The 27,765-nt window shown below is 52.4% G+C and overlaps 1 protein-coding gene across 1 annotated transcript; it reads right to left on the reverse strand.

Moving 5' to 3' along the window:
* Nucleotides 1-244: 244 nt before the first annotated feature.
* On the reverse strand, nt 245-26,641 carry dennd4b (DENN/MADD domain containing 4B). The gene is made up of 29 exons (XM_081597391.1): nt 26,508-26,641; nt 19,179-19,538; nt 16,911-17,166; nt 16,773-16,842; nt 14,779-14,948; nt 14,471-14,712; nt 14,307-14,373; nt 13,916-13,974; nt 12,149-12,293; nt 11,006-11,181; nt 10,830-10,930; nt 10,545-10,760; nt 10,074-10,219; nt 9,857-9,990; nt 9,668-9,782; nt 8,311-8,517; nt 8,102-8,230; nt 6,870-7,011; nt 6,622-6,780; nt 6,236-6,452; nt 5,881-6,166; nt 5,626-5,730; nt 5,381-5,556; nt 5,147-5,303; nt 4,841-5,080; nt 2,594-2,690; nt 2,354-2,519; nt 2,220-2,278; nt 245-2,124 (listed from the first exon to the last, which is right to left on the reverse strand). The coding sequence occupies exons 2-29, from the start codon at nt 19,517-19,519 to the stop codon at nt 1,979-1,981; spliced, it is 4,524 nt and encodes a 1,507-aa protein (XP_081453517.1). The 5' UTR covers nt 19,520-19,538; nt 26,508-26,641; the 3' UTR covers nt 245-1,978.
* Nucleotides 26,642-27,765: the final 1,124 nt, after the last annotated feature.

Below are 27,765 nucleotides of genomic sequence, written 5' to 3' on the forward strand. Positions count from 1 at the left end.
GGTTCTCCTCCCGGTTCTCCTCCCGGTTCTCCGTGACCCAGCTCGCTGGTTGTCCAGAACCAGAACCACTCAGCGCATCCCGGAGGAGCGAAAAGCAGCGAGTCATCCCGAGGCAGAATCACCTGTCCCACTTCCGGTCCGTTCCTACAAAATAAAACATCCCAATAATCCTCGTGGGGATGTGGAACCGGAACCGGAACCACAACCATCACATGAGGATGGGTGAACAGAAACAACATCAGGGTTTGTTTGTTTTTTACGTCTTTTATTGACGATTTTGTTAAAAAAGCAACATTGCCATGGTAACCACAGTCAGATATAAATTAGACAAACAGCAAATTTAAATAAACATCTCCGGGTCAGAACCGCCAGGAAGGACCCAGTCCTGAGTTCTGCCTTCAGCACATCAGCCGGAGTGAATGAATGGAGACAGGAGGAAGAACTCTGAAGGTCAGAACCAACCAGAACCAAACAGAACCAGAACCAAACAGAACCAACCAAGTCAACTTAAAATGTCTCTGTCACTGAGGCTCCGCCCACTGAGCATGCTCGGTCTGAGGCTCCGCCCACTGAGCATGCTCGGTCTGAGGCTCCGCCCACTGAGCATGCTCGGTCTGTGGCTCCGCCCACTGAGCATGCTCGGTCTGAGGCTCCGCCCACTGAGCATGCTCGGTCTGAGGCTCCGCCCACTGAGCATGCTCGGTCTGAGGCTCCGCCCACTGAGCATGCTCGGTCTGAGGCTCCGCCCACTGAGCATGCTCTGCCTGTGGCTCCGCCCACTGAGCATGCTCGGTCTGAGGCTCCGCCCACTGAGCATGCTCGGTCTGTGGCTCCGCCCACTGAGCATGCTCGGTCTGAGGCTCCGCCCACTGAGCATGCTCGGTCTGAGGCTCCGCCCACTGAGCATGCTCGGTCTGAGGCTCCGCCCACTGAGCATGCTCGGTCTGAGGCTCCGCCCACTGAGCATGCTCGGTCTGAGGCTCCGCCCACTGAGCATGCTCGGTCTGAGGCTCCGCCCACTGAGCATGCTCGGTCTGAGGCTCCGCCCACTGAGCATGCTCGGTCTGAGGCTCCGCCCACTGAGCATGCTCGGTCTGAGGCTCCGCCCACTGAGCATGCTCGGTCTGAGGCTCCGCCCACTGAGCATGCTCGGTCTGTGGCTCCGCCCACTGAGCATGCTCGGTCTGTGGCTCCGCCCACTGAGCATGCTCGGTCTGAGGCTCCGCCCACTGAGCATGCTCGGTCTGAGGCTCCGCCCACTGAGCATGCTCGGTCTGAGGCTCCGCCCACTGAGCATGCTCGGTTGGAGTTCTGCGTTTGTGGCTGAATTTGTGGCTCCGATGTCAAAATTTGGTTCTTCAATCCAGAAACTTGATTGTTTTCCAGAGGAGGATCGACAGAAATTCAGCAGCTTGTCTGGATTCTGGTTACGTTCTGTTCTGGTTCTGGTCGGGTTCTGGCTGGTATTAAACCAATCAAAACTCTGATATTTTACATTTTCTTTAATTTCACTTCTGAATCGTTCTGCCTCTCGTCCCAGATGGTTCTGATCCATCCAGACCCATCCGGGCCTGAACGGGACTTTGGAGCGAATCCCAACTGGTTGGGAAGCAGAAGCCTGGATGCATCACTGAGTTTCTGATCAATAGAACCGGTTCTGAGGAGTTAAAACGGGTCAGATCCGTTTTTCACAGTTTCAACAATAAATGTCTCTTCCACAACGTTCCAGTTCAGGAAGCGGATTCCCAGGGGAATCTCCGGTTCGGATCTGGGTTCCCGCTGATGCGCCTTCCTCTGACTACAGAGCAGATCTGCAGCCGGGTCCGATCCGGTCACGCCGGTCCGGTCTGATCCGGTTGCTTCAGGATCCAGAGGCTGGTAGGAAGTAGGATGCTGTGCCATCCACCAGGGGGCAGCAGAGGGGCGAAGCGGGTGTTGGTTGGGTGGTCCGGTCCGGTCCGGTCCGGTCCGGAACCCCTCAGCACTCCAGCGGCGGGTGGAAGCTCCGTCTGCAGTCGACGGCTTTGGTGCTGGGAGGCTGGGCCCGCTTCCTGCGGAGCTCGTCCCGGCCCAGGGAGCTGCTGAGGCGCAGGAACGCCGTCTTGTACTTCTTATCGAATGCAGCTGCAGACAGAGACAGGAGAGGATTTCACAGCAGAACCTCCAGAACCCTCCTGGTTCTGATCGGAAACCCGACCCGAATACACCAGGAGTCTTACCGACGTGGTCTTTTCCCATCGCTGCCAGCGTCAGGAACAGCATTTCTCGGTAGAGACTCCTGTCAGTCCGGAAACACAAACATCTGAGTTCAAGCATGAATCATCAGAACCGGTGGACTGGTCCGAATTCCCACCTCTGGGTCTGAGGCGACCCGGGCTGCTTCTCCAGGGTGTCCAGGAAGAGCGTGATGGCCTTGTGCACCTCGTTCATGCCCACCCAGCGCAGAACCTCCTCCAGGAAGGACAGGGTGAACGGGTGGTTGTGCCGCCTCCAGCTGTAGCTCCTCATCGGGGCGCCACCTGGTGGAGGAACACGTTAACGCACGGTGGGGACGCTGTGTCCTGTGATGGACTTGTCCGCCAATCGTCCTTACTGTGGATCCTCCAGAGGACGTAGAGCGGCGGCCACTGGTCGGTGTCGGGGCTCAGCGTGTCCCAGAGGAGCCGGACCCTCACAGCAGAGTTCTCCGACTGGAACAACCAAAACAGGCTGTTAACGCCCCCTGGTGGAGACGCCCCCTGGTGGAGACGCCCCCTGGTGGAGACGCCCCCTGGTGGAGACGCCCCCTGGAGAAGGCGCCCCCTGGTGGAGACGCCCCCTGGTGGAGACGCCCCCTGGTGGAGACGCCCCCTGGTGGAGGCGCCCCCTGGTGGAGACGCCCCCTGGTGGAGACGCCCCCTGAAGAAGGCGCCCCCTGGTGGAGACGCCCCCTGGTGGAGACGCCCCCTGGTGGAGACGCCCCCTGGTGGAGACGCCCCCTGGTGGAGACGCCCCCTGGTGGAGGCGCCCCCTGGTGGAGACGCCCCCTGGTGGAGGCGCCCCCTGGTGGAGGAGCCCCCTAGTGGAGACGCCCCCTGGAGAAGGCACCCCCTGGTGGAGACGCCCCCTGGTGGAGACGCCCCCTGGTGGAGACGCCCCCTGGTGGAGGCGCCCCCTGGTGGAGACGCTCCCTGGTGGAGACGCCCCCTGGTGGAGGAGCCCCCTAGTGGAGACGCCCCCTGGAGAAGGCACCCCCTGGTGGAGACGCCCCCTGGTGGAGACGCTCCCTGGTGGAGACGCCCCCTGGTGGAGGCGCCCCCTGGTGGAGACGCCCCCTGGTGGAGGCCCCCCTAGTGAAGGCCCCCCTGTTGGAGACGCCCCCTAGTGGAGGCGCCCCCTGGTGGAGACGCCCCCTGGTGGAGACGCCCCCCTGGTGGAGGCGCCCCCTGGTGGAGACGCCCCCTGGTGGATACGCCCCCCTGGTGGAGACGCCCCCTGGAGAAGGCACCCCCTGGTGGAGACGCCCCCTGGTGGAGACGCCCCCCTGGTGGAGACGCTCCCTGGTGGAGACGCCCCCTGGTGGAGGCGCCCCCTGGAGAAGGCACCCCCTGGTGGAGACGCTCCCTGGTGGAGACGCCCCCTGGTGGAGGCGCCCCCTGGAGAAGGCACCCCCTGGTGGAGACGCCCCCTGGTGGAGACGCCCCCTGGTGGAGACGCCCCCCTGTTGGAGACGCCCCCTGGTGGAGACGCCCCCTGGTGGAGACGCCCCCTAGTGGAGGCGCCCCCTGGTGGAGACACCCCCTTTTGAGACGCCCCCTAGTGGAGGCCCCCCTAGTGGAGACGCCCCCTGGTGGAGACGCCCCCTGGTGGAGACGCCCCCTTTTGAGACGCCCCCTAGTGGAGGCCCCCCTAGTGGAGGCGCCCTCTGGTGGAGACGCCCCCTGGTGGAGACGCCCCCTGGTGGAGGCCCCCCTAGTGAAGGCCCCCCTTTTGAGGCGCCCCCTAGTGGAGGCGCCCCCTGGTGGAGACGCCCCCTGGTGCAGACGCCCCCTGGTGGAGACGCCCCCTGGTGCAGACGCCCCCTGGTGCAGACGCCCCCTGGTGCAGACGCCCCCTGGTGGAGACGCCCCCTTTTGAGACGCCCCCTTTTGAGACGCCCCCTAGTGGAGGCCCCCCTAGTGGAGACGCCCCCTGGTGCAGACGCCCCCTGGTGCAGACGCCCCCTTTTGGAGACGCCCCCTTTTGAGACGCCCCCTAGTGGAGGCCCCCCTAGTGGAGACGCCCCCTGGTGGAGGCGCCCCCTGGTGGAGACGCCCCCTGGTGCAGACGCCCCCTGGTGGAGACGCCCCCTTTTGAGACGCCCCCTAGTGGAGGCCCCCCTAGTGGAGACGCCCCCTGGTGGAGACACCCCCTGGTGGAGGCGCCCCCTGGTGGAGACGCCCCCTGGTGGAGACGCCCCCTGGTGGAGGCGCCCCCTGGTGGAGGCGCCCCCTGGTGGAGACGCCCCCCTGGTGGAGACGCCCCCCTGGTGGAGACGCCCCCTAGTGGAGGCGCCCCCTAGTGGAGGCGCCCCCTAGTGGAGGCGCCCCCTAGTGGAGGCGCCCCCTAGTGGAGACGCCCCCTAGTGGAGACGCCCCCAAACAGTTATATTCAGCTGCTTTCCTGGACTTTAGCCCGTCCAGAAACTACAGGAACTGTAAAATTAAGCTACATTTTAGCTTCTCCAGCTACTTTCCAGCTGCTTGTGTCATTAGAAACCTGGATCAAGGTTCTGTGTTCAGACAGCAGAACCTTCTTAAGCGAATGAGTTCATGTTCACAGTACTTGAGTCCCCCAATATGAACGAGTTCTGCAGAGTCACCTGAGTGAAGTGGCTGACCAGCGGCGACCTCCGGACCAGCTGCAGCAGGTTGCTGGGCAGGCCGAGCCGCTGGAAGTACCAGACCAGGTTCCAGAAGATGATGGAGTGGCTGTCCAGAAACTGAGGCTGGGCCAGAACCGACTCGCCCTCGTTCTCCAGCAGGCTCTCCAGCTCCTTCCTCAGAACCAGAGGGCTCAGGTAGGCCACCGTCACCTGAGGAGTCCCTCCCACCGACGACACCTGGAAAGAGGGCGGAGCCTGTCACAGTGAGGAGGGACGCAGTGGGGCAGCGGCGGGGGGAGTTACCGTGGTGGCCTTGCTGGTCTCGGAGTAGGTGCTGGTTTCAGAGCTGGAGTCGTCGCTCAGCCCGTTGCACTGGGGCCGCAGGGACGCCTCGTGACCACTAGGGGGCCTCACGGCGCTCTCCACCTCATCCTCCATGTTCATGGTGCAACGCTCCGCGCTGAGAAGGAGCAAGAGCAGAACCGCTGACACTACAGAACCAGGAGCGCATGAGCGTTCGGTCGGCTGGCTCTGTACCTGCTGACAGGCCCCGGGTCGCAGATTTCTGCATTCAGGAACGGGACAAAGGAGGCGGCGCAGAACGGGCAGGACGAGTTCAGGTTGGAGTCGTCCGAGGTCCAGCCCGCCATGATCTCCTCGTCGTACACCAGAGAGTTGCAGCTGCGGCACAACGAGCAGCTGGACATCAGAACCTGGACACAGACACACTGTGAGGCCGTGCCCGGAGGAAACCGCCTCAACGACCGCACCGAGCGAGCTACCTCGATTCCCGCCCCCTCCTGGTTGGCGTCCCACGACCTGCGCAGAGGATACGCCGCGGTGGGCGTGTCCGCCAGGTCCAGGTCACTTCCCACTGACAGCGAGCTCTGAGGAGAGATTCCTGGTTATTCCAGATGACAGGAGAGGCCTACACATCCAGAGCTGTAGGGAAACATCTCAACAAGATCTGGACAGCAGCCCCTGGTGGAGGACGCTGGATCTGCAGCTCATCGCCTTCAACAGGAACATGCAGTCACCTCTGACGTGGCGTTCACCAGCCGCTCCTTTGCCTTCAGCAGCGTTTCAGCCACCTGGGACTTCCTGGACTGCCTCTGATCGGACACTTTCCGACCGATCCCTCCGCCGGACCGGCGGTTTTCCACGCTGGCGGCGCGCCGGACCGATGCTCGGTGTTTGGTCGGGGTGAGGAGCTGCTGCAGTTTCCCTGCCAGGCCTCCGCGGCTCGGGGACGACACGTGGTTGGAGTTCTCATCTACGGTCCTGGCCTTGTTCTTTCCGCCGGAGCTCCCGGATCTGTTGGACCTGCGGTCGGAACGTAAATCCTGTCGGTCAGAATAAACTCAGAAAACTCGGCGGAACGAACACACCGACCTGCTGAGCCTCTCCTCCGGTTCACAGCTGCAGTCCAGCTCCGACTCGGTGTAGAAGGTGGAAAGGCAGACCTCACTGCGCCGCACCACCACTCCCCCAGGAGGCGCTGCAGGCGGAGCGGAGGCTTCTCTCCGTCCCAGCGGGGGCTTCCGGTGGACCGTGTCCCCGTTTGTCCCTGAACCGTGGAGGACGGGGGACTTCTTACAGACTGTGAGCCCTGAGGGCAGAAAGGGCATCAGGTCAGCTGATCTGTGGGTGCTAGGGTTAGGGTTAGCTAGCAACCAGCTAGCTCTCTAGTTAGCAGAAAGCTAGCTGCTTTCTGCTAGCTTTCTGCTAGGGTTAGGGTTAGCTAGCAAGCAGCTAGCTCTCTAGCTAGCAGTGCTCACCGCTGACTGTGGGCGTCTTCATGCTGCTGAGGCTGGAGCTCTTCACCAGCGACCCGGTCAGAGACTCGTGACTCGAGCTTTCGCTCAGGCCGCTCCAGCTAGACTGACGAATCAGAGCGGACTGTGGGCGGGGCTTCTGATCGGGCTCCATCATGGCTCCTGGCATGGAAACAGAGATCATCTTCATCACCTTCATCGCTTAGAGCCGTGACGTTTTATCCTGCAGGACGAACTACGAGACATCTGACCTCTGGAGCCCACAGAACCACTCTTCCGCCGCTGTTTGATTGGCTGCCTGAACTGAGCCACGGCCAATAGAACGTTCCGTAGCTTGGCCCAGCGGAGACGGCCGCCCTGATTGGTCGAGGGCCACTTACACTCCAGCACAGCCTGAGGAGGGAAAACAGCCGTCAGCCTGAAGCTTTATGGTGTGTGTCTGTAATACCTTGTGGGGACCATTTTCCTGACACATGCTACGCTGTGGGACCGAAGCCTGGGCCCCATAAGGGGAAACGCTGGTTTTGGGTCAGGGGTCAGATTTAGGACTACGGTGTGAATTGAGTTTCGGTTGGTTAGTTAGGCTGCAGCAATGAATGGAAGTCAATGGAAAGTCCCCAAACATCTGTGTGTGTGTGTGTGTGTGTGTCCGTGTGTATGTATGTGTGTGTGTGTGTGTCTGTCCGTCCGTGTGTGTGTGTATGTGTGTCCATGTGTGTGTGTGTGTCCCCGTCCGTCCGTGTGTGTGTGTCCTTGTGTGTGCGTGTGTCCGTGTGTGTGCGTGTGTGTGTCCGTGTGTGTGTGTGCCCGTGTGTGTGCGTCCGCGTGTGTGTGTATGTATGTGTGTCTGTGTGTCCGTGTGTGTGTGTGTGTGTCCGTATGTCCGTGTGTGTGTCCGTGTGTGTGTGTGTGTGCCCGTGTGTGTGCGTCCGTGTGTGTGTGTATGTATGTGTGTCTGTGTGTCCGTGTGTGTGTGTGTGTGTCCGTGTGTATGTATGTGTGTGTGTGTGTGTCTGTCCGTCCGTATGTCCGTGTGTGTGTCCGTGTGTGTGTGTGTGTGTCCGTCCGTCCGTGTGTGTGTGTCCGTGTGTGTGTGTATGTATGTGTGTCTGTGTGTCCGTGTGTGTGCGTGTGTGTGTGTGTGTCCATGTGTGTCCGTGTGTGTGTCCGTGTGTGTGTGTGTGTGTGTGTGTCCTTGTGTGTGCGTGTGTGTGTGTGTGTGTCCATGTGTGTCCGTGTGTGTGTCCGTGTGTGTGTGTGTGTATGTGTGTCCTTGTGTGTGCGTGTGTGTGTGTGTGTGTCCATGTGTGTCCGTGTGTGTGTCGTGTGTGTGTGTGTGTGTGTGTCCATGTGTGTCCGTGTGTGTGTGTGTGTGTGTCCATGTGTGTCCTTGTGTGTGCGTGTGTGTGTGTGTGTGTCCATGTGTGTCCGTGTGTGTGTGTGTCCATGTGTGTGTGTGTGTATGTCCGTCCGTGTGCGTAACCTTGTTGTAGTATCCGTAGGTGATGGTGTTGGGCGTGATCCCGGCCTTCTTCATCTCCAGCAGGACTCTGACGGCGAGGACCGGCTGACCGTACTGACCGCAGAGCTGCATCAGGATGCGGTAACACACCTGACACACACAGCAGAGTTTCTGTTACTGGCGGCGAGCCCGGCCCGGCCCGGTCGGCGCGCCGGCCCGGCGGGCCTCACCTCGTCGGGCAGCACCACCTTGCGGGTCTCCATGTGCTGGAGGACGTCGTGGGCGGAGTGCAGGGCGCGGACCTTGAAGCCCTCGGCCCGGACGAAGGTGGGCAGGTAGATGAACCACAGGCCGTAGCAGTGACCCAGCAGGCATTTGGACCACATGTCCGGAACCGCCGAGTACTTCTGGGCCCGCTTCTGGGCCACCTTGATCTCCTGCAGACACACAGGGGTTCTGTGAGTCCATCAGAACCAGAACCTGCTGCGCCCCCTGCTGCTGCTTCTGGGATCTGCTAGAAAAGCAGGACTGTGATCCATCCGTCCGTCTAGAGCTGAAGCGATTCCTCCAATGATCCTCAAGTATTAAAATTCCTCCAGGAAAATGTTCCGGCCTTAAAGCTCCGTTCAGTTATGCTTTATTATTTAGCCAGCGTGTTCCGGCCGCGTCGTTGTGACTTTCACCTCTGAGTTGTTGACGAAAGCCAGAACATCCGATTTTCAGATTCGGCCTGTGGGGATTCACTGATTCATGATAATGCCCAGGTTTTCAGCATTTTTCCTTTAAATGACGATTCCTGGAGTCTGGCAGCTTTTCTCCTGGAGCTGCTGCTTCTGGCAGGTGTTTTTATACAGGTGAGCAGACAGACTGAACACGGCGGGCGGCTGTGCTTTAGATGCACGAATGAACCGGAAAACTAATTTCATCTCAACCCGGTGGAGCGGAACTGATAGATGAGTTTCCATGACGATCGAAGGTGTCGGATCCCGTCGCTAACATGAACACAAAGCTCTAATGTTTGGGCAAGGTCAGAGTTCACCTGCTAAACTGAATGGAGATGAGTACCGTATTTTCTGGACTATAAGCCGCTACTGTTTTCCTAAGCTTTGAACCATGCGGCTCATATGTGGATTTTTCTTCCACCACCAGGGGGCGCTTTAGCAGGAAGGGAATCATTGGAAGTAAAAGAAGAAAGCGGCCATTAAAACGGAATTAGGTTTTATAGGGAATTGAAACTTGAGAATGTTGTTGATCAGTTAAATAGCATTTTTTGTTTTTTAAATACTGGGATCATTATGAGAATCTGAGGTAAAGATATTAGGATCCAGTAGGTGGCAGTAGAGCAACAATAATGGATGCAAGCTGCTGTTGAAATCTAAAGAAGAAGAAGAGGAAAGCAGCCATTTTCATTTAGCTCATGCTAGTAGCAACACGAAGGATCAGAACTTGAGGAAACCGGGTCAGTCAGTTCTGAAGAACCCGCTGTCATGGTCTCCACTAAATCAACACATTAAACTGCAGGAACCTCTCCATCAGGGCAGTTTGGACCCTGTTGGACCAGAACCGGGTCAGAACCGGGCCGGCTACCTGCTTGGTGCGGCGGGGGGCGGGGCTGCTGGGGGCGCTGCCTCTGGCCGGGGCGCGCAGCGGGTCCTGCGGTCGGTCCAACAGCTCCGCCGTCAGGCTGGGGAACGTCTCGTAGCTGTTGGACGAGAGACGCGTCAGGTCACACGGCACCTGGTGTGTTGGCTCCGCCCCCAGGGGGAGGAGCCTCACCTGTAGCGGGCGGGGCACTCGGCGCCGTCGGCCTCCTGCGGCTCCTCGGGCGGCATGATGAAGACGGTGTGTTCGCCGCCGCCGCTCTCGTCCAGGTCGATCAGCCGCACCTCCTCCGGCTTCTCCACGTCCACCTGGGGACCCAAAGGTCAGCGGGTCAACGGATGGTCAACAGAAGGTCACCGGGCCAAAAGAAGGAAACGATTTGCCCTCTGACCTTCTGGACGCACTCGTCAAAGAACTCGAGGCAGGCGTGGCGGTCGCTGACGAAGGAGCATTCCTCGATGAACTGGGTGAACATCTGGGTCCGGCTCAGCTGGGCGTACAGCTTCTGCTGGCTCCGGTCCCGAGACTTCAGGAAGCCTGCAGTCACAGGGTCAAAGGTCGCTCAGGGTCAGAGGCCGCAGCTCGACTGCAGAATCATAGAACATCACAGTGTCACTAACCAGCCGTCTTAGAAATGAAAGATTTGATCTAGACCCGTTTCTCACCTGCCCATCTCAGCATGTGATGAAATTAAACTTTCTAATGATGTGAGACACGAGGAGATACGAAACAAGCTGCTCCTCACTGTTCATAACATTTACCGTCATTTAGAAGCACAATTAAAGAACAATAGACTGGAGTTGCTTTAACAGAAACAACATATTATTTTCTGCAGACTGGAGCGTGTTGGAGGAGAGCGCACCCTGCAGGTTGAACAGGGAGCTGCAGTCGGTGGTGGTGTCGGACGGCGCCTGCGTGATGGGCAGCAGGAAGGCGCGGTAGCCCCGCAGCAGGCAGCTCATGAAGCGCAGGAAGGCCTCCTGGATCTCCAGCTCCAGCTGCTTCTGCCGCCGGTAGATCTGGTCGTAGTCGGTGAGCAGGAACTCCAGCGTCGCCTCCTCCTGGCCGGGGCTGCAAACTGCAGGCAGAAGCACAGCGTGACCCCTGACCTCTGGCCGCTCTCCTGACACACTCAGCGGCCACTCACTCTTCTCCAGGGTCCGGTGCAGGTTGGTCAGTGTGCTGAACAGCGTCTTTCCGTGCTTCCTGGGTAGCGATCGCCATGACAACGGCTTCTTATCCTCTGACCTGCAGGGATCCCAACAAGAGCAGCTGATGATCTCCCCGTCGGCGGCCGCAGAAGCTGCGGCGACTCGGACTCACTGGAAGATGGTGTTTGTGTCCAGGTCGACGCAGATGACCTCCGGCGGGGGGTCGTAGAGGTCAAAGTAGCTGGAGTGAACGCCGACGATGAAAGGCATGGGCGCCAGCAGCACGTCGGCCATCTGCAGCGGGCACAGAGGGATGTAGGGGCAGAGCCAGCGCAGCGGGAAGGTCATCTGCACACACAGGGAGAGCAGCATGTAGCTTCAGTCAGAATAACAGGTTTTAGTCATAAATGAGCAGAAATGACTTCATTAACAAGTCAGAGGCTCTGCTGAGGGTCAGAAGATCAAATCTAGTTCTGTTTATGATGGTGGTGTGTAATTCTGTAATAATGCTGCATAATCCAGAGGATAAACAACGTCTTTCACAGAGCAAAGGTCTGCAACAGGGCGGCCATGACATTTCTGATTAATTTAACATTTTCTCTATATCTATTCAACATTTATAAAATGATAAAACTGATCAAATGAAGTGTGAAACACAGTATGATCAATATGTGATCATATTGTTTTGTTTACTCCTGTGTTGTACCGAGTTACACCACAGGGGGCGGTGCTGCTGCTTTTCCAGTCCTCACAGACACATGAAGAAGGGCACAGAGAGAAAGGATTCTCCGTCTTATTTTAGTTAATTCCAGGTTATTAACACCCACTAAGCACATGAATATGATTCCCATAAAGTCTTCATCATCTACCATTTATTATCCCATCAACCAGTTTTATGTGGACGATGATATGAGAGCGAAATAACTGCGATACTGGGTTAGCATTTCGGCGCTAGCATGCTAGTAGCCCCACTAGTTTACCCCACTAGTTTAGCAGCCAAGTGCTAAACTAGCATTTTTCCACGCTAATGCATAATTGTGAATTCACTAAAAATTCACAAAAACATAGTTAAAAACATCGGGCTTCAGTGATGCCAACTCCCACCTGCAGGTGGCAGTATCAGTTACCGCCACCTGTCTGCAGCCGTCAGTGATCAAGAAACAAAATATCATACATGAGCGCAAAGGACCAGGCTAAGAACCGTCCCTCAACTGCAACATTTCTGATTAATTAACACATTTAGAACCAGAACCGGCTCCTCCGGGTCTGCCCAGACCCGACCAGGTTCTGTTTCAGGAGGAGGGCGGAGTCTTACAGAGACCAGGGCCTCGCTGACGGAGGTCAGGACGTCGGGTCGCAGCGAGTGCAGCAGCAGCTTGTGTTCGGTGAGGACGGCAAGCAGCAGCGTGCAGGAGTTCTCTGGACCCAGGTTCTGGAGCAGCTTCAGGAAGCTCGCCCCGCTGCCGCGCACACACACACACACACACACACACACACACACACACACACACACACACACACACACACACTGTTAGCATGAAAATCATGAGACGTCATGAAGCGTTTCGACCCAAAGCAAAACTCTGTCACTCAATACTGACACCTGCTGGACATTAATAATCACTACAGGCAACGCAGCGATTTGATGACCTGGTTTATACAATAAGGTTTAAGTCTTTGTATTTTATTGCATATTACATGTTGTATTATGTCATATCTTCAGGTAAATTTAAAATATTTTCAATAAAACATGTGAACATGAACCATAAAGTGAAAATGTAAGTGAATGTTTGGGATGAGGATGGATGGACTGTTTTCTTCCCACAGATTTTTATAAAAAAAAAAAAAACGTTATTCCAACATTTTAAAATTTAGCCTGTTACGCTTTTTTGACAAAACTTCTGCTGTAGAAGAAAATGAAGTAAACTCTACATTTACAGTGAACCCTTGTGTTTCTTAGGGGTTGCGTTCAGAAAATAACCCGTGAAGTAGTTCCCTTTATGTTTTACAGTTATTACACAGCATTAATAAATAAATACATTAAACCAAAGAACAAAACCTGTTTTCAGGTCAGCGGATGTTCATCAATCAGCATTAATGTGATCCAGTCGGTCATTACAGCTTCTCCTCCAAGCTGCACCAGATTCACAGCTGGATCTACAGCAGAGCCACGGATCTCATCAACGAGCCTCCGGTCCGGTTCTGCTGCCTCTGGCTACAGTTTGATTCTCCAGCAGACATTGAAAGTTTCAGTTTCCATCTCCTGATGGCCAATCTGTATTAAACACCGTAACGTTATTGGCACTCAGGAAGCGCAGAGACTGTTTTTACCAATCATTTGGTCAATCAGGACGAAGAACACTGGAAAAAAACTGCACCGAAAAATCTGCGATATCGTGAAAAGTGAACGGCGTTACAGCGAGGAGGGATCACTGTGTATGAAATGATTTATAATAAAGACGGAGTCATTTGTAGAATGGCTGCATATCTGAGTTTATCTGGGACTTTATTCTCCTGCCTCATGATGCCTCAGCGTTGAAAAGGTGGATTTATTTAAATAAGACAGTTTAGTGAAACATATGCGACTCTTAACCTGCAGAACATATGAAAGTAAACTAAAAGTCAGTTTCAGCTCAATTTGGGTTCAGATTAAGTAGAAACTGACAAGAACCGGATGAAAAAAATTAAAACAAATTTATTTTCCAATATAAGATCAAAATGGTCCCACAGAGGAAACATTTCCTCTGAAGCTGCTCCATAGATGATGCTGTAAAAGGTCAATAATCCGTTTGGCTAATGCTTTTGACAGATTCGCTTCCTTATAAACCCAGTTTTACGCGTTAATGTCATTTGGAAGCACTTCCTGTATCGGTCACGTGACTTGCTGAAACGCGCAGCGACACGGTTTGCTCTGTGGGCTTGATGCATGCGCCGACGCGTCGGTGACGCCGGACCAGCTACAACAAAACGACTTAATCAGGCGAGTCTCTGAGGAATTAAAGGAACAGTTCAACATTTAATCTGAGTGTTTACTGAGGTTTGGTGTTCCTCAGGGTTCTGTATCCGACCCAGTCGCACTCACCTGAGTGGGAGTGGGGAGGAGACCGGCTGGCAGAGCAGCAGGTTGTCGTACGGCGAGAGCTGCAACACAGATGGGAAAATTAAACCATGAAGGGAAATGAAGGATTCCCCCGGAGGAGCTGGAGCAAGTGGCAGGGCAGAGGGAAGTCTGGGCCTCCCTTCTTAGGCTGCTGACCCCACGACCCCGGATAACTGGAAGAAGACGGAGGGTCGGATGGATGGACCTGAAGTCTGTCGGGTCTTCAGCAGGTCCAGACAGAGATCAGGCGATATGCTGATGATACCGAGTTACATGCAAGGCCTCGTCTGGTTTTTATTTATCTAGTCTCTTATCCAGAGTTGAAACTTTTCTGGTATCAGTTGCCAGGTTGACAGGTGTGTTTGAGGTTTACCTGAACGAGGATCCGCGGACGCTGAGGGGAAGGGAACGGAACGTTGTGCATGAAGCTGGAGATGTGTCTGCAGAAACAGAGACAGAGAAGAAGAAATGCAGACCCCTTAAACGAAGAACTTTTTTATCTGAAAACACGGCTGAGCGGAAAGGAAGGATTCGGACTTCTCGAGCGGCAGGACGTGCGGCCCGGAGATGGAGTATCTGTAGATGAAGGTGAGGAACTTCTGGAAGACGGTGAAGAAGGGCCAGTGGGACAGGACGCAGATGCTCTTCTTGGCGTGCAGACTGCGGCTGGTGATGGGCCGGCGGTCCACCACGCTGAGCAGGCCGAGCCGGACGTTCTGCCGCTCAGACAGGAGATCCCTGGAGAACGACTCGTAGAACTGGATGGCAGCGCCGTAGACCTGCAGGAACAGATGGGGTTACTCGACGCTGCCGTTCGCCGCCTCTCTGGTCGTCTTTGGACACACCTTGTCTCCGGAGGCGGACGTGAGGACAAAGGTGGAAAAGACGGGCAGCTGGTACTTGGAGTTCAGCGGCCAGCTCTCCACGGAGACGCCCATCGGCAGACAGAAGACCGGCACTGACTCGGGAAGAGGGAACGCCTCCAGGTCCTCCTCTGGGTACCGGCTGATCAGACCTGCAGAACACAGAGGGTTGGATCAGGGTTGGATCAGCAAGGCCGGGCCGTTCAGAATCTGAGGGTGCAGACAGAGGAGAGGATCTCTGTGCTTCACGCAGTGACTTCTGTCCAAAAACACCGATGTATGAAGCTTTTCTTCGGACTCTGGCTGTCGATGTCCAGTCTGGGGCACACTTCTGCTAATCTGCTAATAGTAAAGCTAATATTTAGCTTAGCACTGCTAATCTGCTAATAGTAAAGCTAATATTTAGCTTAGCACTGCTAATCTGCCAATAGTAAAGCTAATATTTAGCTTAGCACTGCTAATCTGCTAATAGTAAAGCTAATATTTAGCTTAGCACTGCTAATCTGCTAATAGTAAAGCTAATATTTAGCTTAGCACTGCTAATAGTAAAGCTAATATTTAGCTTAGCACTGCTAATCTGCTAATAGTAAAGCTAATATTTAGCTTAGCACTGCTAATCTGCTAATAGTAAAGCTAATATTTAGCTTAGCACTGCTAATCTGCTAATAGTAAAGCTAATATTTAGCTTAGCACTGGACTACTGCAACTCCCTTCTGTTTGGTCTCACCCAGAAATCTCTCCATAAGCTCCAACTGGTCCAGAATTCAGCTGCCCGTATCATTACCAAAACCCCATCCATGCACCACATCACTCCTGTCCTGCAAAGACTCCACTGGCTGCCCACCAAGTTCCGCATAGATTACAAAATTCTTCTGTACACTTTCAAGGCCCTTTACAATCTCTCCCCACCATATCTTTCAAATCTTATTCATATTGCCATTCCCTCTCGCTCCCTCAGATCATCCTCCTCCATCCATGTCACTGTCCCCTCTGCCCGTCTCACCACCATGGGGAGCAGAGCTTTCAGTCGCTCTGCTCCCCAACTCTGGAACTCATTACCACCATACCTTAGAAACATAAAGTCATTATCACATTTTAAAACCGAACTCAAAACACACCTTTTTAGATCTGCCTTTTCCACATGACACAATTGGTTTGCCTGATTTTACATAGTTTTTATATAGATACATTGTTTTGTTTTATTTATTTTTATCTACTTTTACTTGTTACATTTTATTTGTTTCTGTCACAGTTTTTTACTATTGTACGGTGTCCTTGAGTGCCAGAAAGGCGCCTTTGAAATAAAATGTATTATTATTATTATTATTATAATCTGATAATAGTAAAGCTAATATTTAGCTTAGCACTGCTAATAGTAAAGCTAATATTTAGCTTAGCACTGCTAATCTGCTAATAGTAAAGCTAATATTTAGCTTAGCACTGCTAATCTGCTAATAGTAAAGCTAATATTTAGCTTAGCACTGCTAATCTGCTAATAGTAAAGCTAATATTTAGCTTAGCACTGCTAATCTGCTAATAGTAAAGCTAATATTTATCTTAGCACTGCTAATCTGCCAATAGTAAAGTTAATATTTAGCTTAGCACTGCTAATCTGCCAATAGTAAAGCTAATATTTAGCTTAGCACTGCTAATCTGCTAATAGTAAAGCTCATATTTAGCTTAGCACTGCTAATCTGCTAATAGTAAAGCTAATATTTAGCTTAGCACTTTAACATTTTTGGTAACTTACCAAATACCATGCTGGAACAGCACTTTAGCATTAGCGGATCTAATATTTATGATTAGCGCATTAGCGTTAGCAACTCAGCCAGCTAACTCTTAAGTTATTGATTCCCACCACTGATGTCTCTATTGTTAGAAAACCTGGCTGCTAGGAACCGGACTGGGAACCCAGACCCAGATCTCGTCCATCTGCAGCCTCTGGTACTACAGGAAGTAGCTGAGCGCCGACTCACTGGCTTCGAACACCAGGGCGTTGGCTTTGGCCACGGCTCTCTTGTAGCAGACGTGCAGAGCTGGACCCCACTGCAGAAACAGGACCCATTAGTATTCACACCCTCACAGAGCAGGTCCGGACCGCCTCCACTGCTCACCATGCCCGTGTTGAGGTTCTTGTCGACCCGACAGAATGTGTGCGGCGCCACCTCCCCCTTGCCGGGCACCAGCAGGGCGATGTCGGTGACGCCCAGCGTGTGCAGGCCCTGCGAGTCCAGGGCCCGGCGGTACATGAGGAAGACCCGGTGGGCTGTGGGGGCGCCGCCGGAGCTCAGGCTGGCCGAGCGGCTGTAGGGCGTGGTCTCGATGACGTACCAGCCCTGCTTCGGCTGCTCCTTCCCCTCATACAGAACCCTGCGGATCGGAACACGACAGGGACGGGCTCAGTAACACGGCCACTAGGTGGCAGCAGAGCCACGCTGTTCCTTTAAGGATCCACAACTAGTTGAACATGTTGCCTAAATATGTTGCAATTTTCCTATTGCCAATACTGATAATTACTTAAAAAAATGTACGTCTTTTGTTGTATTTATCACCCATGGGGGGGGTCGCCATTTTTTCACCGCTGGGTTGATGACGTCATCAGGACCATTCTGTACTTAAGTCTACAGCAGGGGGTCTATAGGGGGTCCTGCAGGTTTTATTCTCTCCCTGCTGGTAGAACAACCTCCTCAGCAGGTCAACGTTCCTCTCAGGCCTCTGATGAGCCTCGTCTGATGCAGGTGTGTCAAACCAGGAGAGCCTGAAACATGCAGGAGCCTCCAGGACCCACTTTGGACCCCTGGGCTACAGAGTAAACACAGGAAGGCTAACTTTTCCCAGTAGTTCATCACATTGAGTTTGACTGGTGCCATTTTAGATAATGTCACTATCGGCTGTGATAAAAAATAAAAATTGAGACAGAATCTGGATAATTTCCCACATGAAAGAAAGGAGAGTGGAACACAATGAAGGACCTGATCTGGACCCTGGACGTTTCTCCACAACACTTTGAGCCATTTATACCAGCAGAACCAACGAAGCTAACAGGCGATGCTACCTTAACGAGCTAAAAATAAATGCTATGTTGTCGCTGAGACAGGCAGAGCTGGACGCTTTTTGAGATGCTAACGGAGCTACTGCCTGGGTGCTGACATCACCATGGAGGTCCGGTGTCGGTGCTAATTGTTAGCCCTGCACCGAACTCTAAGCAGCACAGCTGATGCAGAACTGGACAAAGCGCTACCTACAGACGCTGCCTGGGAGAAACGTCAAAGACAAGACGCTAACGGAGCTATTGCTACTGGAAATGCTAACGGAGCTATTGCTACTGGAAATGCTAACGGAGCTATTGCTACTGGAAATGCTAACGGAGCTATTGCTACTGGAAATGCTAACGGAGCTATTGCTACTGGAAATGCTAACGGAGCTATTGCTACTGGAAATGCTAACGGAGCTATTGCTACTGGAAATGCTAACGGAGCTATTGCTACTGGAAATGCTAACGGAGCTATTGCTACTGGAAATGCTAACGGAGCTATTGCTACTGGAAATGCTAACGGAGCTATTGGTGCCGAAAATGCTAATTGAGCTATTTGTGCCGGAAATGCTAACGGAGCTATTGGTGCCGGAAATGCTAACGGAGTTATTGGTGCCGGAAATGCTAACGGAGCTATTTGTCCCGGAAATGCTAATGGAGCTATTGGTGCCGGAAATGCTAATGGAGCTATTGGTGCCGGAAATGCTAACGGAGCTATTGGTGCCGGAAATGCTAATTGAGCTATTGGTGCCGGAAATGCTAATGGAGCTATTGGTGCCGGAAATGCTAACGGATCTGGATCACCGGTACTGAATGTGAAAAACCCACCAATAACAGCTGTTGCCTAACTGGACCCAGAGCTACAGACGTGCTTACCGGATCACACAGTGACCAGAGGAGGTGGTGAGTCTCATTCATGGCTTCATTATGAAGCTAAAGGCAGCAGCAGCTGCTACGGCCAACTCTTCCTCTGTTTGCTCCTCCTCTTCATCACCTCTTGTTATTTCTGGTTCTGATCCATTTCAACGCGCTCCGGTTCAAATGAAAAAGGCTAATAACGATACTCATCACATTTGGACCTTTACCCGTCATTTACCCAGAATGCATTGCAGTGTGACAAACATGGCGACTTTCCTGCGAAAATATTTTATTAAAATTTATAAAAGCTAAATAACCTACAGTATTATTACTGTATTGTTTTTACATCCGAGATGAATGTTTCCCAAATAAGGTCTATTTCTATAACTAGTCGTAGTTCCCTTTAAAGACCACTAGGTGGCAGCAAAGCTGCGCTGTTCCTTTAAATCTAATGAACTAGTTCAGAACCAGAACCAGTGCGGTGACTCACCCCAGGTCCAGGACCGGTGGCTTGTCCCGCCCCCGGCGGTAGCACAGGTACAGGTGTGGGTTGTTGATGAGCCCGGCGCTCAGCTCGGCCGAGTGGCCCCCCAGGGTCTTCTCTATGCAGGTGAACCCTTCTGGCACTTCCTCCCCCAGACCGCGAGCGATCACCGCCAGGTCCGTCACCGGCTCCGCCGCCCGGACCGCCGCCGCCGCCGGTGATGAAGAGGAGGACGAAGAGGAGGAGGAGGCCCGGCCGTCTTCGTCCAGGGACCTCCAGGGCCCGGCGGGGTCCAGGCCCGCCACCACGAAGTAGTCCACCAGCTGGGGACATTTCTCATCCGTCATGCCTCCTGAATGGCCTTCACTGCAGGGTCAGAGGTCAGAGGGCACCAGCAGAGGGTTAAAGCCTCGGTGGAAACAGTTTTATCAAAATCATAAACCCTGAGAATCCTGAAGAGGCAACACGGCTATGGATTCAATCCCAAACGGACCGGGATCAGAACCGGATCAGACCAGTTCCAAACCAGGTTGGACCAAGTTCAAACCTCAGCTCCACCAGGCTGAATCTAGATCAGGTTCAAGTCTGGTTTGAACCCGGTTTAGACCCGATATAAACTAGTCTGAACCAGGTTCAGGAAACCTGCTGAGAACCGGTTTAATCCGATCCATTTCAAACCCGATTGAGTGATTCCACTGAACCTCCTGTGAACAGATTAATCCAGATTACAGGAAGTCTAGGAATACATTTCTGTCTGTGACTCTGGATTCACTTTCTGACAGACCGACCCGGTTCTGGTTCTGCTGAACCAGCCGGTTCCTTCCTGTGGGGCTCCGATTTGGACCCGTCATCAGGGGGAAAAGTGACAGAGGTCAAAGTTCATCTGGCAAACAGGAAGAGGCCTGGAAGCCTGCTTCCTGTTCTTTGAGGACTTCCTGTGTAGTTGCCGGTTGCCATGGTGACAGCACATCCGGTTCTGTTACCTTCAGTCAGAACCGGAGGCAGGAAAGACGAGCAGAACCGCCCGGTACTGATCAGATGATCCAGCCCAGATCAACAGGAAATACTGCAGCAGCTGGTTCTGACCCAAACAGAACCGAACAGAACCAAGCTGGGTTCTGGAACCAGAACCAGATTAAAGTGAGCTCAGACCAGAACCAGAACCGACCCAAACAGCAGAATGGTTTACTGCACTTCCTCCCCAGCTGAGCATCAGGTGGGCGGAGCTTGCTGCTCACTTCCTGTTTCCACAGGAAGCAGAAAAAAAACGAGCTGAGAATAAATGTGATGAAGTCAGTCAGTTTCACATTAGAATCAGAACCGACTGATCCAAAAGCAGCTTGAGAGAAACTAAACCTCCAGAACCTCCAGAACCAGGTTCTTCAGTCAGGTTTTGTCATAGAAACGGCAGTGATGATGATGATGATGATGATGATGATGATGATGATGATGATGATGATGATGATGATGATGATGATGATGATGATGATGATGATGATGATGATGATGATGGTGATGATGATGATGACGATGATGATGATGATGGCGCCGACGTCTCCGACCCGGTTCGGCCGGCTGGCACAACAGAGGCCGCTTGTCACCGATGGTCGTCATGGCAACGCCTCAGGCAGCGTCACATGACTGCAGCTTTCATTCAGACGGAACAATGGAGGCTGGACTGGACCAGAACCAGAACCAGACAGAGAGGAGAAACCCGAAGAAACGCGGATTTATTTATTATTTACATTATTGATTCATCTCGTTTGGTTTTTTAATAAATTATTTATTTCAATCTATGACTGATTGGAATTTATTTTATTTTCTTCACATTAAAATATTTCACATGCATTTTTACAGATTCAATAATTATTGTTTAATTAATGATTTCTATATTTATTCCTGTTTATTCTTCGTTTTGATCATTTAGTTTAATTTTACTACAGTGAGCTGGTTCACCAACCGGCCACCGTAACAAGCGGGTAAAACGTCATCAGGCTGCGACTCGCGTTGTTTCCGTTTCATGTTAGAAACTTTTCTAAGGTCAGACAGACGATCTGATCTGGAGGAAACCAGGCTTCAGTCTGACCGTCTGTGACTGCAGCATCACATTTACCTGCAGCATCACATTTACCTGCAGCATCACATTTACCTGCAGCATCACATTTACCTGCAGCATCAATCCTTCGTTTGTCGCTTGGTATGAATGCAGAACGCAGCAGCCAGACTAAGTCCTGTCGTGTCCCTCTGGTTGGTTTTAGGATTGATGTAAAGTTCTGGTGCTGACCTGCAGAGGGTCACATGACCAGGCTGCTGGTTCCCAGGTAGCTAAATGTTCTGCTGCTGGTTCCCAGGTAGCTAAATGTTCTGCTGGTTCCCAGGTAGCTAAATGTGCTGCTGGTTCCCAGGTAGCTAAACGTTCTGCTGGTTCCCAGGTAGCTAAATGTTCTGCTGGTTCCCAGGTAGCTAAACGTTCTGCTGGTTCCCAGGTAGCTAAATGTGCTGCTGGTTCCCAGGTAGCTAAATGTTCTGCTGGTTCCCAGGTAGCTAAATGTGCTGCTGGTTCCCAGGTAGCTAAACGTTCTGCTGGTTCCCAGGTAGCTAAATGTTCTGCTGGTTCCCAGGTAGCTAAATGTTCTGCTGGTTCCCAGGTAGCTAAACGTTCTGCTGGTTCCCAGGTAGCTAAATGTGCTGCTGGTTCCCAGGTAGCTAAATGTTCTGCTGGTTCCCAGGTAGCTAAATGTGCTGCTGGTTCCCAGGTAGCTAAACGTTCTGCTGGTTCCCAGGTAGCTAAATGTTCTGCTGGTTCCCAGGTAGCTAAATGTTCTGCTGGTTCCCAGGTAGCTAAATGTTCTGCTGGTTCCCAGGTAGCTAAACGTTCTGCTGGTTCCCAGGTAGCTAAATGTGCTGCTGGTTCCCAGGTAGCTAAATGTTCTGCTGGTTCCCAGGTAGCTAAATGTTCTGCTGGTTCCCAGGTAGCTAAATGTGCTGCTGGTTCCCAGGTAGCTAAACGTTCTGCTGGTTCCCAGGTAGCTAAATGTGCTGCTGGTTCCCAGGTAGCTAAATGTTCTGCTGGTTCCCAGGTAGCTAAATGTGCTGCTGGTTCCCAGGTAGCTAAACGTTCTGCTGGTTCCCAGGTAGCTAAACGTTCTGCTGGTTCCCAGGTAGCTAAATGTGCTGCTGGTTCCCAGGTAGCTAAATGTTCTGCTGGTTCCCAGGTAGCTAAACGTTCTGCTGGTTCCCTGGTAGCTAAACGTTCTGCTGGTTCCCAGGTAGCTAAACGTTCTGCTGGTTCCTGGTAGCTAAATGTTCTGCTGGTTCCCTGGTAGCTAAACGTTCTGCTGGTTCCCAGGTAGCTAAACGTTCTGCTGGTTCCCAGGTAGCTAAACGTTCTGCTGGTTCCCAGGTAGCTAAACGTTCTGCTGGTTCCCAGGTAGCTAAACGTTCTGCTGCTGGTTCCCAGGTAGCTAAACGTTCTGCTGGTTCCCAGGTAGCTAAACGTTCTGCTGCTGGTTCCCAGGTAGCTAAACGTTCTGCTGCTGGTTCCCAGGTAGCTAAACGTTCTGCTGCTGGTTCCCAGGTAGCTAAACGTTCTGCTGCTGGTTCCCAGGTAGCTAAACGTTCTGCTGCTGGTTCCCAGGTAGCTAAACGTTCTGCTGCTGGTTCCCAGGTAGCTAAACGTTCTGCTGCTGGTTCCCAGGTAGCTAAATGTTCTGCTGGTTCCCAGGTAGCTAAATGTTCTGCTGGTTCCCAGGTAGCTAAACGTTCTGCTGGTTCCCTGGTAGCTAAACGTTCTGCTGGTTCCCAGGTAGCTAAATGTTCTGCTGGTTCCCTGGTAGCTAAACGTTCTGCTGGTTCCCAGGTAGCTAAACGTTCTGCTGGTTCCCAGGTAGCTAAACGTTCTGCTGCTGGTTCCCAGGTAGCTAAACGTTCTGCTGCTGGTTCCCAGGTAGCTAAACGTTCTGCTGCTGGTTCCCAGGTAGCTAAACGTTCTGCTGCTGGTTCCCAGGTAGCTAAACGTTCTGCTGCTGGTTCCCAGGTAGCTAAATGTTCTGCTGCTGGTTCCCAGGTAGCTAAATGTTCTGCTGGTTCCCAGGTAGCTAAACGTTCTGCTGGTTCCCAGGTAGCTAAATGTTCTGCTGGTTCCCAGGTAGCTAAACGTTCTGCTGGTTCCCTGGTAGCTAAACGTTCTGCTGCTGGTTCCCAGGTAGCTAAATGTTCTGCTGGTTCCCAGGTAGCTAAACGTTCTGCTGGTTCCCTGGTAGCTAAATGTTCTGCTGCTGGTTCCCAGGTAGCTAAATGTTCTGCTGGTTCCCAGGTAGCTAAATGTTCTGCTGGTTCCCAGGTAGCTAAATGTTCTGCTGGTTCCCAGGTAGCTAAATGTTCTGCTGGTTCCCAGGTAGCTAAATGTTCTGCTGGTTCTCTGACGTTTATCAGTTGGAGGTTTTTCACGTTTTTCCCTCAAAGCTCCGATTTCTGACTGGAGGTTTTTAAAAAGCAACTGAAACATTTTTATTTTACTGTTTCTTATGCTGGTTTTATGTTTTGAATAGTTTAAGGTTATATTATATAATGTATGATTTTATATAACATGAGATTTATTTACGTTATATTCTGATATATTGTTTAGTATTTTGCTGGATGTTTGATTTAAAACAAGTGAAACGGCGTCTTCATCAGAGTCTTCCTCGCTGGACAGACTGTTGCCATGGTTACAGGGACAGAACCTGAGTTCTTCCAGAGACGCAAACGTCACGTTGGTGTCGACCACTCAGCTGACTCAGAACCGGGTCAGACTGTGTTTCCTTCCACTCAACTTTCCATGAAGAAGTTGCACAACCTTCCTTGGAGAGTCAGCGACTGTGTGCTGGTCACCAGAACCAGAACCAGAACTCTCTCTTGTTGAATGAAGCGATGTGGGTTTTATTGAAAGCTTCAGTGTTGTTCTGGACTCTGGCCCGTCTCTGAGGTTCCGGTCCGTTTCAGCAGCAGGCTGAAAGCCGAAGCGCTGAGGCTCCAAATATCTTCCTCTATTTTTATCTGCAGCAGAGAAGAGAGGAGCAGCTGCCGCCAGGATGACAGAGCAGAACCAGAACCAGAACCAGAACTCGACCCGTCTCCATCTGTGGTGTTCAGCAGAGCCAGAGCTGCTAGCCCACAGAATTACTATGCTGGGTGGTGCTGGTTCTGATCCGCTGAACCACAGAAACACAGAATGGATCTGAACACAAAAACAACATGGCCGCCGGGGATGGATGCTGATTGGATGCTGGTTGGATGTTGGTTGGATGCTGGTTGGATGCTGGTTGGATGTTGGTTGGATGCTGGTTGGATGTTGGTTGGATGTTGGTTGGATGCTGGTTGGATGTTGGTTGGATGCTGGTTGGATGTTGGTTGGATGCTGGTTGGATGTTGATTGGATGCTGGTTGGATGCTGGTTGGATGTTTGGATGTTGGTTGGATGCTGGTTGGATGTTGGTTGGATGCTGGTTGGATGTTGGTTGGATGCTGGTTGGATGTTGGTTGGATGCTGGTTGGATGTTGGTTGGATGCTGGTTGGATGTTGGTTGGATGCTGGTTGGATGCTGGTTGGATGCTGGTTGGATGTTGGTTGGATGCTGGTTGGATGCTGGTTGGATGCTGGTTGGATGTTGGTTGGATGCTGGTTGGATGCTGGTTGGATGTTGGTTGGATGCTGGTTGGATGCTGGTTGGATGCTGGTTGGATGTTGGTTGGATGCTGGTTGGATGTTGGTTGGATGCTGGTTGGATGCTGGTTGGATGCTGGTTGGATGCTGGTTGGATGTTGGTTGGATGTTGGTTGGATGCTGGTTGGATGCTGGTTGGATGTTGGTTGGATGCTGGTTGGATGTTGGTTGGATGTTGGTTGGATGTTGGTTGGATGCTGATGTTGGTTGGATGTTGGTTGGATGCTGGTTGGATGTTGGTTGGATGCTGATGTTGGTTGGATGCTGGTTGGATGCTGGTTGGATGTTGGTTGGATGCTGGTTGGATGCTGGTTGGATGTTGGTTGGATGTTGGTTGGATGCTGGTTGGATGCTGGTTGGATGTTGGTTGGATGCTGGTTGGATGCTGGTTGGATGCTGGTTGGATGTTGGTTGGATGCTGGTTGGATGCTGGTTGGATGCATCGCTGCAGCTTTATCAGCTGATCTGTGTTTATGGCCCCAGTGCATGCTGGGACTTGGTGTCCTCTATGTTCTCATGGATTCTTCCAGATAAACTTCAACATTCTTCTCAGTGTCTGTCTGACCATTCCGGATCCAACCTGATCCTCCAGAACCGGAACAGAACCAGGACCCAGCAGGACCAGAACTGGGTCTGTTATCGGACCGTCGGCATGTCGGTACCTTCGGCGACAGACGTGCGTCAACACGTCCTGGATGCTCCAGCAGCCGCAGGCAGAACAAACCCAGAGTCAGTCACATGACTCCCAGGAGGGCTGTGATTGGAAGAAAACCTTCAGGAATCTGGATCACCTGGTTTACTCCTCAAACGGTTCTGCTGGACCTGGTCCATCAGCTGGTGATTCCTCTGAGCAGCTTCCTGGTTCTCCACCTCAGGGACCAACTCTGGAAAACCAGAACACCTGGGAACACCTGGGAATGTTCTCTGCTCCTTCCTCCATGAAATGCGCATCAGTAACTCATCACGAAGCCCAGGTGTCAGGATCTCAGCTGCCTCTGATGCATGAGATGCAGCTGCTCCATTATCCTCCCACCCATCTAACCATCATCCAGCATCAGCTGCATGCGGGGCAACATGCATGAAAACAGGCCTCAAAACTGTCGCTGCAGCCGGCTTCCATCATCGGACAGCTCTGGCCGGGCTCTGAAGCAGCTTTCCCGGCCACAGCGTGTCGGTCAGAGCCGCTGACCAGCTCCGGAACCCCAGAAACGGAAAGGTTAAGGAGAAAGATTCCGGTACCGGCCGAACATTGGGACCGGATTCGGTTTGTTCCACTGTTTTTAGCGATAATGTTTAAAACTATTATTATTATCATCATCATTATTATTATTAAAATAAGAAGAACGACACGAAACTGCGCTGACAGTCTAGCGGCGGTTAAACATGATTCGCCAACAACCCGATCGGGCTGAGGATCATTCAACCCGGATAAAACCCGAACCCACCCTCTGGTTCCGAACTGCAGCAGGTCCAAACATCACTGAAAACAAGCCAGAGAACTGTCCGACAATAAGCGCATCGCGGTGTCCGTTACCCTCTGTAGCAGTTAGTGGCTAACTGGGAGTTAGACTGGGTCCGGCCCGGTTCGGTTCTGGGCGGTACCGGCTCAGCTGGAGGCGGGAGGACCGTACCTGGATGTAACAGCTGGTTCGACCCGCAGGTGAGAGGAGGGAGGATCATGGTCAGGTCGATGCCAGCCAGGTTCCGTCCATGTTAGCAGTTCTGGTTCGAGAGGCGGAGAAGAAGAAGAAGAGGAAGAGGGACGCAGCACGGCAGACTGCTTCCGGAAGAGACCTTCAAAATAAGAGCTCGGACGCCTCATCTGCAGTTAATCAGATTTCCAATTGTTTTTATTGCTTTGTCGTTCATGTTGTCATTTACATCCATCCATCCATCCATCGTAGCGCTGTTTCAGTCTAAAGTCTATATCAATAATTTCTTTATAATAATTGTGATTTTATTTGGGTTTTGGAATCAGCTCAGCCAATCAGAGAGTCTGGATTCTCTGGACAAGATGACTGAACATCAGCTTTAAATATCTCCGTGTTGTGCTTTCATTGGTTGATTAATCCTCCAACTGTTTGTCTAATAAATAATCTATAAATCCATCTCACTTCCTTCACGGTTTTTCTCTTCAGTTTGAGATTAGTTGTACTTTTATTTTGAAGCCTCGCAGCACTGTTTCCGGTTCAGATGCGGTCAGATTGACGCAGGTGTCAGAAGGGGATGAATTTATTAACCCGCTCCAGAACCTTGCCCTCCATCTGGACCAGAACCAACATAACCAGCAGCAACTTCCGGTTCGGGCCCCGCCAGACCCAGCAGGGTCGGGTCTGGGAGTTTCACATGGAAAGATCCAGAACTGATGGCAGAACACAACAGAACCGTTCTGGTTCCGGTCTGCCATGTGTAATCTGCTTTGTTTCCTCTTCCAGAATCAGACTAGATCTGGTACCAGAACCGCCCTCTGGTTCTGTCTCCTCCAGATGAACCGGTTCCTCAATCAGATGTGTGAAATGGAGCAGAAGAAGAAGAACGTTGTGAATATTTCTGAAATCTAACGGGCCTGTTGCTGCAGAAAATAGAGGAAGTGGTAAAACCAGCACTTCCTGTTGCCTTCGCACTTACAGTTCTGCTTCAACTTTGGTCAAGGTTATTGAAGATCACGGTGGGGGAGGGAGGACAGACCTGAAGCTAAAGGATCAAACCCTTTATTTTTAACTAATCGTTAAAGTAAAACGGTGAAGGTAAAAATAAAATGGTTGAAGCATTGGCTTATATTAGATGGTTTTATCTGTAGAGTACGGGGCCCCTGATGGCCCCCATGTAGAACCGCCCATGCCCTGACTGAGTTTTCATTTCAGACTGAAACATGAGCCTTTTTCTTTG

The sequence above is a fragment of the Poecilia reticulata genome, chromosome 16 (genome assembly GCF_904066995.2).
Source record: "Poecilia reticulata chromosome 16, P_reticulata-male-v2, whole genome shotgun sequence".
NCBI classification, from domain to species: domain Eukaryota; kingdom Metazoa; phylum Chordata; class Actinopteri; order Cyprinodontiformes; family Poeciliidae; genus Poecilia; species Poecilia reticulata.